We start from the raw sequence: 13366 nt of genomic DNA, 5'->3' as shown, positions 1-13366 counted from the left end.
TTTGGCTCTATTTCTCAATTCTACTTTACAATATTTAAATAATCGATATTCTTAAAATAATTAGAGAATTATACTTGTTTTTTCCTTCCTAAATTCTTCGCTCCTCAGTGGATTTTTCTATGCATTATGAAGCATAATATCAGTATAGTGATGAATAATTCCAGTAACAAAGTGGGTCATAACATTTATAACACAACGTGAAATCAACATGAAAACATCATCTTTATTGATCCGCTGTTCTAATTAGTCTATTATTTTTTAGTTTGCACATCAACATACTTAGAATCATAGAATGATACAGCACAGGAGGCGGCTTTTCGGCTCATCGTGCCTGTGCCGGTTCTTTGAAAGAGCTATCCAATTAGTCCCACTCCCCTGCTCTTTCCCCATTGCCCTGTAAATTTTTTCCCCCTTCAAGTATTTATCCAATTCCCTTTTGAAAGTTACTACTGAATCTGCTTCCACCATCCTTTCAGGCAGTGCACTGCCAGATCATCATAACTCACTGCATTAAAAAATTCTCCTCTTCCCCTCTGGTTCTTTTGCCAGTTATGTTAAATCTGTGCCCTCTGGTTACCGACCCTCCTGCCAGTGGAAACAGTTTCCCCTTATTTACTCCAGCAAAACCTTTCATAGTTTTGAACACCTCTATTAAATCTCCCCTTAACCTTCTCTGCGCTAAGGAGAACAATCCCAGCTTCTCCAGTCTCGTCACATAACTGAAGTCCCTCATCCCTGGTATCATTCTAGTAAATCTCCTCTGCATCCTCTCCAAGGCCTTGATATCCTTCCTAAAGTATGGTGCCCGGAAGTGGACACAATACTCCAGCTCAGGCCTAACCAGTGATTTATAAAGGTTTAGCATAACTTCGTTGCTTCTGTACTCTATGTCTCTATTTATGAAGCCAAGAATCCCATGTGCTTTTTTTAAACAGCCATATCAACTTGTCCAGCCACCTTCAAAGATTTGTGTATGTGAACCCCCAGGTGTCTTCTGTTCCTGCACCCCCTTTAAAATTGTACCATTTAGTTAATATTGCCTCTTCTCATTCTTACTTGATCTAATTCAAAGCCATCCTTTCAAACCCAACTGAAGATACCTTAGGACAATGAAAAATGTCTTCAAGATACTGGTTACAATTCATATTGTGCCATTTCCAACACATGGGATATTGTAAATTTTAACAAAAATGTATGAGCAGCTTCAAGAAATATATTATTTTCTATAACTCTTTTGTGTGATTAAGTGTGATGTTTGCTTGCAACTTTACAAGTAGTGTTCTCTCTTTCTAATACTCGGGATTAAATAACAATCATGTTAAATCAGTCAGCAAAATAACTTTTGGATTTAAATGTAAAAGAATTGCCATTTCAAAAAAAGCAATTATGTACAAGCATCTTCAATTCTCCATTACAGGGTAGTCTAGTTCAACATGACTCAATTGAGCTCATTCTCAATTCCTCAATATAATATAGATGCACAAGCATAACCTTAAGTATTAAAATGAAATAAATAAGTATATTAGTATCTATAAATCACCCCTCATTGCTAGTTGTGTGTGGAACACTCCCTGATGTTTGCTTGCAACTTTACAAGTAGTGTTCTCTCTTCCTAATACTTGGGATTAAGTAACAATTCAGTAGAAAACCTACCCCTAAAAGTACAGTACAACACATCCACATTCAAACCTCAACACAATTTAACAATCATGTTAAATCAGTCAGCAAAATAACTTTTGGATTTAAATGTAAAAGAATTGCCATTTCAAAAAAAAAGTCTTGAAACAGCTTGGATTCTATTTCATTTATGAACAACTATCTGATTGATTGCGATATGCTGCTATGTCTTTAAAAGCAAACAGATCCATGATGCCAGGTCATTAATCACTCACCGATTCATCCAAGGCATAACGTAGACAGCCATGTTCATATAACACAAAGAACCTGCGTTGCCATTTCTAGAGGGGGCAGAGGAGAAGAGAAGAATTACAAACTGAACATCTGCAACAATTTGGTTCAACACTTTCACTTGAATCATTTTCCATGAAAAACCATTTTTGCATACTTAAAAGATACAAACAATAAAGCTTATTACTTCAGTTTGAGTCATGTTAAATATCTTGATCTCATCTTTGCTCCTTTGTGAAGGTGCTTCCCCACAGAAGAAAAATCATTCTGGGCTGCATTAGCATACTTTTTAATAGTAGCGGCCTTGCAGCAGATAACCAAGCCCCTCTGCCAGTGCAGAAGACCAAGGCAATAAATACAACCTAGAAATAGAAAATCTCACTCATGAGCAAAAAATAACAGCCAAGACACAGAAGTGATTTTTATTGGCTTCAGAGAATTTTCATTTACAGCTATCTGGATTATTTCCTTAATATCCATAGATAACTATTGCCTTAAACTTAATTGGGCCAGAAACTGCTCATAAAATAACGGTGTGCCTAACAGCAGTCACCGTTATTAATGGGCAAATCGAAGAGCAAGGGTTCGGCGACCACACAAGCGCGGTCAAACATGGAAATCCAGAACTTGCTCTTCCTGATTCCCTGCTGATCTGACAGCTTCGCATTAAAAGCGACCTCGTCGGCTGCAATCAATGGACCAGTGTGAACTTGCTCTCCTGCCCAGCTAGAAGCTAACTAATTGCGCCACAAAAAAAGGTAACTACGTTTTTTTTTTAAGTCTAAACTAACTTTTAACGGCGTGGTAAGTATTAATAGCTGCCAAACAACCTCTCTGGCACTGAAATTTAACTTTAAAAAAAAAGGAGTCTCATTACTCCTGATTTTAATAGTTTTTGGACATTTAAAAATGTTTTAATTAAAAAATGTTTTAAAACCTTTTTTTTACTTTTTCTTTCTATCTCCTTTATCCTAGTCTTTTAATCTTACCCTCTTGTTATTTTGCTTTCTCTATCTCATTTTATAGTACATTTACTAACCTTATCAAGCACTTCCTGGTTTTTAGTCTGTGCGGTTTGTCAATGAGTTTCACTTCCTGGTCCTCACAGCGTGACTTGCTTCAAGGTTGAGTGGACATAGAGATCCTTTCCACGCTCACACAGCCGGAGAAAGAACGCTGCTGTTTTTTGAACTCGCATTTCAAGGAAGTTGCCACCAAAAAGAACGCGGTAACCAAGTGGGTGAATTTAAATCTAATGAGTGACTGTTGGTTCGCCACTCAGAGCAATTTACGGGCAATTATCTTGTCTTTTTCATTTACAAAGTGGTCTTTTCAAAAGATGTGTGGAGAAATAATAGACAAGAAATACCACTTCTGCTTGTATAGCATCATAATGACAAAGCAACACCAAGTAGGTTCTCAGATTTCGTTCGTTAATAAAATTCCTCATTTAAAGTCAGCTTCAATTATTAAGAAATTAAACTTCTCTCACTCCTAGCTGGGACAATCAATCATGTAATAATTTCTAACTGAATACATTCCTAACTTGTGTGTAACAAATTCTTCTAATCATATCTCCGGTTAAAATCTACATATCTTTTGCATATAGTGAAAGAATTCCATGACTTTATAAAAATATGACGACATTTTTCGTCTTCACTCCACTTCCTGAAAATCATGGACTGTTACAGCACAAGTCAATTGACCCAATCTGCACCAATACTTTTCTCTATGAATCACCTAGTCTAATCCCATTCTTCTGCTAATTCCCGATACCCTCTAATATTGTTTTTTTTCGAAGCAATTATCTAATTCCCATTCATAAGAATTCAACTTTGCAGCAGAGACTTCCATATTCTAACCAACTTCAGAAGATTTTTTTCTAACCTCCCTTTTAAATTCATCGTGATATTTTAAATTTGTGCCCGCTTGTTACCCTCTCACCAACCAGCAGAAACAATCTATCAACTATTTACTGGATTATAACCCTTCATAATCTTAAACAAAATGCCCCCAGACAAAAATTACCTTCACAATTGGGGAAAAAAAAATCTGCTGTGAAACCATACTCTACCATGAGAAACCATCTTCAGGAGCGGCCAGGAGAAAAAGACAGAACACTAGAAAAGAATGGTTGTTAAATTCTGCTCCTCTTTTAGGTCTCTACCATCCTAAGGATGGTAGGGTAACCTGTTGACAAAGTTCTACTAAGATATCTCTGTAATTGGTTACGAGAGAGTGCAGAACAGTACTTTGGAACTACGAAATAAGAAAAGGCCATCAGACCTGTTCGTTTCAAAAGGCTGTACACAATGTGCATTCATGAAATGTAACCAATTTATTTTTTTCTTGAGAAAAGCAAATAACCACAGCAAAAACATTCACAAGAAAACTGCCACTTCTTCCCAACTCCTAGCGGCAAAATGCGGAAATGTTTGGTAATTTTTCATTCACACAGATTGTGAAGTACATTTATTTTACTAGAAAGTATTTTTTTAAAAAGAGATGTTCCCAATGTAGCAAGTCCAGACTAACAGTCAAAAACAAGATGGTAGAGATTGGAAAAGACCATCTCAAGATGGGAGGGAAAGTAGAGAGTGAGGAGGACATAAAAAACCTACAAGGGGATATAGACAGGCTGGGTGAGTGGGCAGAGATTTGGCAGATGCAATACAATGTTGGAAAATGTGAGGTTATGCACTTTGGCAGGAAAAATCGGAGAGCAAGTTATTATCTCAATGGCGAGAAACTGGAAAGTACTGCAGTACAAAGGGATCTGGGGGTCCTAGTGCAAGAAAATCAAAAGGTTAGTATGCAGGTGCAGCAGGTGATCAAGAAGGCCAACGGAATGTTGGCTTTTATTGCTAGGGGGATAGAATATAAAAACAGGGAAGTATTGCTGCAGTTATATAAGGTATTAGTGAGACCGCACCTGGAATACTGCATACAGTTTTGGTGTCCATACTTAAGAAAAGACATACTTGCTCTCGAGGCAGTACAAAGAAGGTTCACTCGGTTAATCCCGGGGATGAGGGGGCGGACATATGAGGAGAGGTCGAGTAGATTGGGACTCTACTCATTGGAGTTCAGAAGAATGAGAGGCGATCTTATTGAAACAAAAAAGATTGTGAAGGGGCTTGATCGGGTGGATGCGGTAAGGATGTTCCCAAGGATGGGTGAAACTAGAACGAGGGGGCATAATCTTAGAATAAGGGGCTGCTCTTTCAAAACTGAGATGAGGAGAAACTTCTTCACTCAGAGGGTGGTAGGTCTGTGGAATTTGCTGCCCCAGGAAGCTGTGGAAGCTACATCATTAAATAAATTTAAAACAGAAATAGACAGTTTCCTAGAAGTAAAGGGAATTAGGGGTTACGGGGAGTGGGCAGGAAATTGGACATGATTTTAGATTTGAGGTTAGGACCAGATCAGCCATGATCTTATTGAATGGCGGAGCAGGCTCGAGGGGCCGATTGGCCTACTCCTGCTCCTATTTCTTATGTTCTTATGTTCTTATCTCGCTCATTCATGTGTCAGTGCCCAACCCGGCCATTTTTCATTTTTTTTTTAATCTACCCAAGATTATGTTCCTTCTTTATTCTGAATCCGGGATTGAGCCAATTCCCTTTGAATACTTCTACTGAGTCAGCATCAACCATGTTTAGTGCAGTCTAGTTCAGAAGTCAAAAATCAATCCAAGTATGAAGTTATGTTGAGTTTAGCGCATGGGTTCTTCAGTTTATAATGGTGTCCTCCTGAACTTTGATCCTGGTTTTGTACAACCTACTGCTCTTCATTTTGCTAATGAGATTAAATTTAGCGTCTCTTCGTAACTCAATCTAAAACCCAAAATCATCCTTGTTGCCTTTCTCTGAATCCTTTGTCTCTACCTTTTCATCTGGGAATTTCTCTCAAATGCTATCCCAATGAGGAAAGCATCCCCTCTATTCAGAGCACCTCTGCCACCAGGAAAACAAACTGCTTTAAAAAATATCTTGTTTGTTTAGGCTACACTGTAAAACCTATACAGCTAACATTCAAATACCAATTATAAACTTGCAACAAAGTTCAAAATAATTGAAATAAATATAATCCATCAAATAGAATGGCAGCGTTGAGATTCACAATTGGCTAATTGCAGCTTTTCTGTGAGGAACATTTCAGTATCTGCACAATTTTACATGCGTTATGGACTTCTATATATAATTCATGAAACTAACATCACGCCCTAGTTAGAATACAGGCAATGTAAATTAGTTGGAGATGGGTCAAAGAGAGATAGAACACATCTAACTTTGCTAATACTGCACAGTGGATACTGGAACAACTGTGAATTATGGTTTCAGCCTTCACTCAGTGCCTCTGACTTCAAATCCCATTCCAGAGACTTAAGTACAGAATCTAATACTTCAGGCAGTGCTGAGGGAGTGCTGCACTGTCAGAGGTAATGTCTTTCGGATAAGACATTAAACCTGCCCTCTTAGGTGGATGTAAAAAATCTTATAGCATATTCGACGAAGAATTTCTTCCGGTGTCCTGGTCAAAACGTATTCTTCAGCCAACATCACAAACAAATTATCTGTTTGTGTGCAAATTGGCTGTCGCATTACCCTACATTACAACACTGACTACATTGACTACATTTCAAAAGTGCTTTAATGGTTGTGAAGCGTTTTAGGACGTCCTGAGGTCGCAAAAGGCACTATATAGATGCAATTTCTTTCTTCGAATGCAAACTGGCCCAAAAATCAAACGTTTTGTTCTGGTTTTGCAGCCAGGCCCTACAGTACACTGCAGGTCTACTGTTTTTCAGATTCCATACTCAACAATGCATCATGCAATTACGTGTTTTATCAGTGTTGTGAGATGCAGTACGAGGTAATCGACATACATACCAAAATCTTAACTTTTTACTGGGATCAGCATAATCAACCCAAAGTGCACATTCCACTTCTGATACAATTGAAACAATTCTGAAAGCTTGGGCACCAGAAGGCAGAATAACATAGTATTACCCTAGTTTGTCTATGCTATCTTGTGGTACCCAGAAAACAGAACAAATCCACTTACACTAGAATTCACATTTTGGTCCAGTTATATTTGTCCTACTTTTATAAAACAGGTTTAACCACATTCATATGCCTACCCATTCGTCTATGCTATCTGGAGCATGTATTGATATACTGAAGTTGTGAGGAGAGGCAGGAAGGTAAGTATAGTTTTAAAATATTACAATATAAACAAGTAGTTTATGCAACGAATACGTTCAGTCAAACAATTATAGAATGCCACTCTATTCCTACAATTCTTCACACAAAATTCCCAATCTCAGCCAGGTCACTGTGAAATGATCTACACAAGTGCTAAGCATTTCTATATCTGGCAAGTGAGGCAGTAGAAGAAACAAAAATTATATTTTCTTTCTGTATAGCTCAGTTGTGCACTGGTCAGTTCACTTACCAAAGGAACCATTGGGGAAACTAGAACCATCCATCACAATTTAAAACAAAATTACTGAAGTACAAACTAAAAACTGTACATCATAGGACTTTAATCTGCCCTAAATTAAAGTTCAGAATCTGGATACACATTTGTTTATTTTGAACAAAAAAAATACAAATCAAACAATTTTTTGAAGTATATGTCATTCCTGAATATGTCAACAAAGACCAGAACTGACCACAGCAAATGTTATTAATTTAGTCCTCATTACAGTAAGGGTTCTGAAGTTGACTTCATGCAGTATTACACTGCAGGATTACCTAATTACAGGAGATCAGTCAGCATACTACTAGCCAGAAAGATCTTCATTACATGACACAGACCCAAAGACTGAGTGACCTGTCTGAGAATGAGATATAAAGTCCTAATACAAAAAAAGGTTTAAGACTATGAAACTGCCCTTTTATCACACCTCTATAAATAAATGTTACATCAGACTCAACTGGCAAAGCAGCAAAATAGTCAAATGCGCTAATTCCACTAAAGTACATTCACTATGCTAATACAAAACAGTGTAAAGTATTCCTTTTTAAAAAAAACTTTTATATAAAAAAGTTTTAAATTGTTCAATCATGAAAGTGATGGAAGACTGGTATCACTAAAGCCTAAGCTGTTCAACTGTTATGCATAAAAATGGGGGGAGGGTTCTCCCATGGCTCAGCCTGTCAATATCTCAAAAGGTACAATGCTAAGCCACGGAGACCAGGAAAGTTCCAGGTTTGACTCCTAATCAACTCAGAGCAAGTTCTTCTCTGCTGGGTTGGCAGTGAAGAAAGCTGCAAGAGGAAAGTCTGAAGTATACTTCCTAATTTATGGACAGACTTAGGCACTGCCTCCAGTTTAATAGCCAGCTTACATTCACTGTCTAGGTTTACAAATGAAGAATGGCAACTTGGATAAGGTACTGAAGCGCTGCCAATTCCTTTAGAACAAGTCACTACCTTTGGGTGGGGTAGAGAAGAATGAGAAGGGAAAAAATTCTAAAACAGGCAGCTGTATCACAAGGTATTTAATGATCAGAGAAAGCAAATTCTATCCCCAAAGAGCCATTAGTATCTTCATAGCATAATCTCATAACTGATAGGTCATCAGTTTCTAGCTGAGCAGTACAGCATACTTGAGAACATTTTGTATCTTATATGTAAAAGTACATCTGATGCTAGAAGGTCTTTGCGGGTTAACTTTCAGCACAGATTTTACTAGTAATTTATTCGCAGAGTTCCACCAAAACACAAAGGTTTAGTAGTGTAGTGATTATGGTACTGGACTAGCAATCCAGAGGTAGTGAGTTCAAATCCCATCATAGCACAGTGCAGAATTGAATTCAATGCAACTAGATATACGGCTCTTTATTCCTTCATCCAAGTCATTAATAAATATAGTGAAAAGCTGAGGCCCCAGTACAGATCCCTGGGGGTCACCACTAATCACATCCTGCCAATTAGAGTACATACCCATTATCTCTACTCTGTCTCTTACCTCCTAACCAATTCCCAATCTAAACCATTGGTTCATAGAATTTAATGCACAGCAGAAGGCCAATCAGCCCATCATGCCTGTGCTGGCTCTTTGAAAGAGCTGACCAATTTAGTCCCACACTCCAGCTTTTTCCCCATAACCCTGCAAACTAGTCCTCTTCAAGTACATGTCCAATTGCCTTTTGAAAGTTCCTTTCAGGAAGAGTGTTCCAGATCTTAAACATCTGTGTGATAAGATTTCTCCTTATTTCCCCTCTAGTTCGTTTACCAATTATTTTAAATCTATGACCTCTGGTTACTGACCCACTTGCCAAAGGAAACAGTTTCTCCCTATCAAAACTTCTATCAAAACCCCTCTATTAGATCTCCCCTTAACCTTCTCTGCTCTAAGGAGAACAATCCCAGCTTCCACAATCTCTTCACATAACTAGAGTCCCTCATCCCTGGTTACATCCTGATAAACCTCCTTTGTACCCTCTCCAGGACCTTGACTTCCTTCCTAAAGTGTGGTGTCCAGAATTGTACACAATACTCCAGCTGAGGCCTAACCAGTGATTTGTAAATGTTTAGATGACTTCCTTGTTTTTGTATTCAATGCCTCTATTTACAAAGCCAAGTATCCCATACACTTTCTTAACCACCTTATCAACTTGCCCTGCCACCTTCACAGATTTGTGAATGTGCACCCCCAGGTCCCTCTGTTCTTGCACCTTCCTCAAAATGGTACCATTTAGATAATACTGTCTCTCCATGTTGTTCCTCCCAAAGTGCATCACTTCACACTTATCCGCATTAAATTGCATCTGCCACCAGTCTGTCTATGTCCTCCTGATGAGTGCTTCTCAAGAGCAACAGGCTTGAGTTGCTGAACGGCTTACTCCTGTTGCTGTGTGATAGGCTCGAGAGGCTGAACGGCCTACTCCTGCGCCTGTGTAACAGGCTCGAGGGGCTGAACGGCCTCCTCCTGCGCCTGTGTAACAGGCTCGAGGGGATGAACGGCCTCCTCCTGCGCCTGTGTAACAGGCTCGAGGGGATGAACGGCCTCCTCCTGCGCCTGTGTAACAGGCTCGAGGGGCTGAACGGCCTCCTCCTGTTCCTGTGTAACAGGCTCGAGGGGCTGAACGGCCTCCTCCTGTTCCTGTGTAACAGGCTCGAGGGGCTGAACGGCCTCCTCCTGTTCCTGTGTAACAGGCTCGAGGGGCTGAACGGCCTCCTCCTGTTCCTGTGTAACAGGCTCGAGGGGCTGAACGGCCTCCTCCTGTTCCTGTGTAACAGGCTCGAGGGGCTGAACGGCCTCCTCCTGTTCCTGTGTAACAGGCTCGAGGGGCTGAACGGCCTCCTCCTGTTCCTGTGTAACAGGCTCGAGGGGCTGAACGGCCTCCTCCTGTTCCTATGTAACAGGCTCGAGGGGCCTAATGGCCACCTCCTGTTCCTGTTTAACCGCCAATTCTATGAGTTCTCATTTTTGTTTAGAGTCTCTTATGTGGAACCTTGTTGAATGGCTTCTGGAAGTCCATATATAAATAACATCCATAAACACTCCCTTGGCTACGTCAGTTATCTCCTCAAAAAATTCAACTAGGTTTGTTAGATATGATTTACCCTTTACAAATCCATGCTGGCTCTCTTGGATCAGCTAACATTTGTCCAAATGCTCAGTCACTCTGTCCCTAAACAGATTTTAGTAACATCCCCACAATTGACGTTAATTATAGGCCTCTTAGTCTCCTAGTTTATCTCTCCTACCCCTCTCAAATAATGGGAGTGATAGTGGCAGTCTTCCAATCCAAGGCAATTTCTGAATCAAAAGTTTGAACTGCTTCATTATCTGAGGAATTGCGAATGGAGCTCAACACTATGCAATCATCAGCGACAGCCCCACTTCTGATCTCATGATGGAGGGAAGGTCATTGATGAAGCAGCTGAAGATGGTTGGGCCTAGGACACTGCCCTGAGGAACTCCTGCAGTGATTACCTAGGACTGAGATGATTGGCTTCCAACAATCACAAAAATTTTCCTTTGTGCCAGATATGACTCCAGCCACTGGAGAGTTTTTTCCCTGATTCCCATTGACTTCAGTTTTACTAGGGCTCCTTGGTGCCACCCTCAGTCACTCTCACCTGAGCTCTGAAATTCAGGTCATGTCCACATTTGGACCACAGCTGTAATGAGATGTGGAGCAGGATGGTCCTGGTGGAACATTAACTAAGCATCAGTGAGTAGGTTATCGATGAATGAGTGCTCCTTGATAGCACTGTTGACAACTCTATCCATCACTTGGCTGATGATTGGGAGTAGGCTGGAAGGGCAGTAATTGGCCTGGTTGGATTTGTCGTACTCTTTGTGGACAGGACACACCTTGACAATTTTCCACATTGTCGGGTAGATGCCAGTGTTTTGGTTATACTGGAACAGCTTAGCTAGGGATGTGGCTAGTTCTGAAGCACAGGTTTTCAGTATCACAGCTGGGGTGTTGTCAGGGCCCATAGCCTCTGCTGTGTCCACCTAAGAAGTTCCAACCCCAACATAATTTTCACATTTTACATAGATATTTAGAATACTTGTAGGTACAGATTAAAATGATTTTAAAAAATCTAGTACCAGTCTAGAAGTTATATACAGAGGGAGACTAAATTGAAAAAAGTAAATTTTAAAAAAAGACTTGGAAACTTACCCTAGATCTCTGCATTGGATTTTCAAAATCTGTGCCTTCGGGTGCCAAACACAACCAGCCACCGTAGATGGGTTTAGCCTATAATCAACAGCAGCAAAAACAAACAGTTAGCAAAACTTTTCCAACCTAAATTTCACAGTATGAAGAGAGGTTCAATTAACTATTCAATTACCATTATAAACAAGTCTGATTAACAAGCTATCTTCAACCAAACATAAAATAAAAAATGCAAAGAAATGGATTATGAACACTGCACAATTACAATAAGCAAAATTGAATGCTTTGTCAGCTGAGGACAGGTTGAGCTGTGATGTTCACCTGATCAGTCACACATGCACTGTCCAAGCTCACACATGATCACTTGGGAAGGTACCAAAGGCCACCCAGCACTGATAGAAACATACCATGACATGATTTTAGCTCATCCTCCAGAAAGACCCTATAATTTCCCCCATCACGGCATTCAATGATTCTAAGGTTTTTGCCTCTGCGGCTCTAACCAGAAGTCCATTCCATGTGTTGAACGCACTGAAGAACTTTGTGGCATCAGTCCTAAATTTCCCTTTCACTAGGTTTAACCGATGTCTCACCGCAACACCCCCGCCCAACCCCCACCTCCCCAATCCTACTTCCCCAGTTTAGTTTAAAATAATTTTCTGGGTCTACTTTTCCATGCAGTTTAATACGTTGTGTACTTCTGCAAGGTCAGCTCTCAACTGTTTCCTTTAAAAGGTTGAAAAGCCAAATTTCTTCTCAAAATCTTTCCACAAAACTCTGTCCTCTGATGCTAGAGACCAGCCTACAAACTCTTCTCTGAACTGTTACCAGTGCTTGAATGTCTCCCTTGAGTCTCATCTGCTTTGTTATCCTTTTTGAAAATGGGAATCACGCTGGCCCATTTCCAATCTAATGGTACCTCCCCAGTGTTTATCAACTCCCTCATAATTACTGTCCATGCATCACAAATCTCCTCCCTTGTCTTTCAGCCTTCCGAGATAAATACGATGGATCTATTTGTTTTGAGTCCTTATAGCCTATTTAGGACTTCCATCTCATTTATATTGAAGTTGTCAATTATACTTGGCTTACTACTACTTAGGGAGTGCACGTTGCTCATGTACTCTCCACTGAAAAAGTGAAGAAATAATCCTTTAGACTATTATGCATATATTTTTTTTTTAATTTTTCCAGAAACTTCAAACCACATTGCATAAGTTATATTTAAAAAGGATATATAAGGCTACTAGATTAAAAAATCTTTTTCAAATAAAAAACTTTATTCTGCACCATTGTTATGCTGATTACAGGATAATTTGATCAATTTCCATAAACTTGCACTGTCATAACTAATTAGAGACATTACGATTGCAGTGTCAGTAATGTTGGACCAACAGTCCAACCAGTGAAAATAATTTAGGAACAGGCTAGAAACAAACATTCCACAATACTGCAGTAGGGATTTACTGCATTATATTTACTTCATTATATCTTAGAGCCTTTGCCTGTTACTTTTAAATAGAGATATTTTTCTCAGATGAGCCAATACAAGTTACAGCTTAAAATAGTAGAAAAATCAGGAGCACAAATTTTAATTAAGCACAGCCATTAATAATTTAACAATTTTGATGGGTATGGCCATTTTATATTGTTGAAGTTTACCGTTAAACGGCTATGTAATGGAGACATGAACTGGGCTCTTCAAGGTCATCAGATTCCTGTATTTGTTGATTTTTTTTTTATTCGTTCATGGGATGTGGGCGTCGCTGGCGAGGCCAGCATTTATTGCCCATCCCTATTGCCCTTGAG

The 13366-nt window shown here is 39.5% G+C and overlaps 1 protein-coding gene across 4 annotated transcripts in view; it reads right to left on the bottom strand.

Annotated features, from left to right (window-relative positions):
• Positions 1-13366, bottom strand: part of mprip (myosin phosphatase Rho interacting protein) — a 364835-nt gene that overhangs the window by 308703 nt on the left and 42766 nt on the right. For 3 of the 4 annotated variants that reach the window (XM_068004348.1, XM_068004349.1, XM_068004351.1), the window contains exons 2-3: positions 11561-11638; positions 1893-1958 (exon numbers count right to left, since the gene is read on the bottom strand). In XM_068004348.1, coding sequence (XP_067860449.1) covers positions 1893-1958; positions 11561-11638 — 144 coding nt within the window. Of the gene's footprint in view, positions 1-1892; positions 1959-11560; positions 11639-11964; positions 11986-13366 lie in introns of those variants that run through there. The other variant, XM_068004350.1, reaches the window with a different exon arrangement.

This window comes from Heptranchias perlo, chromosome 23, assembly GCF_035084215.1.
Source record: "Heptranchias perlo isolate sHepPer1 chromosome 23, sHepPer1.hap1, whole genome shotgun sequence".
In the NCBI taxonomy this organism is placed as follows: Eukaryota; Metazoa; Chordata; class Chondrichthyes; order Hexanchiformes; family Hexanchidae; genus Heptranchias; species Heptranchias perlo.
Note: the sequence above shows the minus strand (reverse complement) of the source record. Positions and strands in the feature narration are given on the sequence as shown.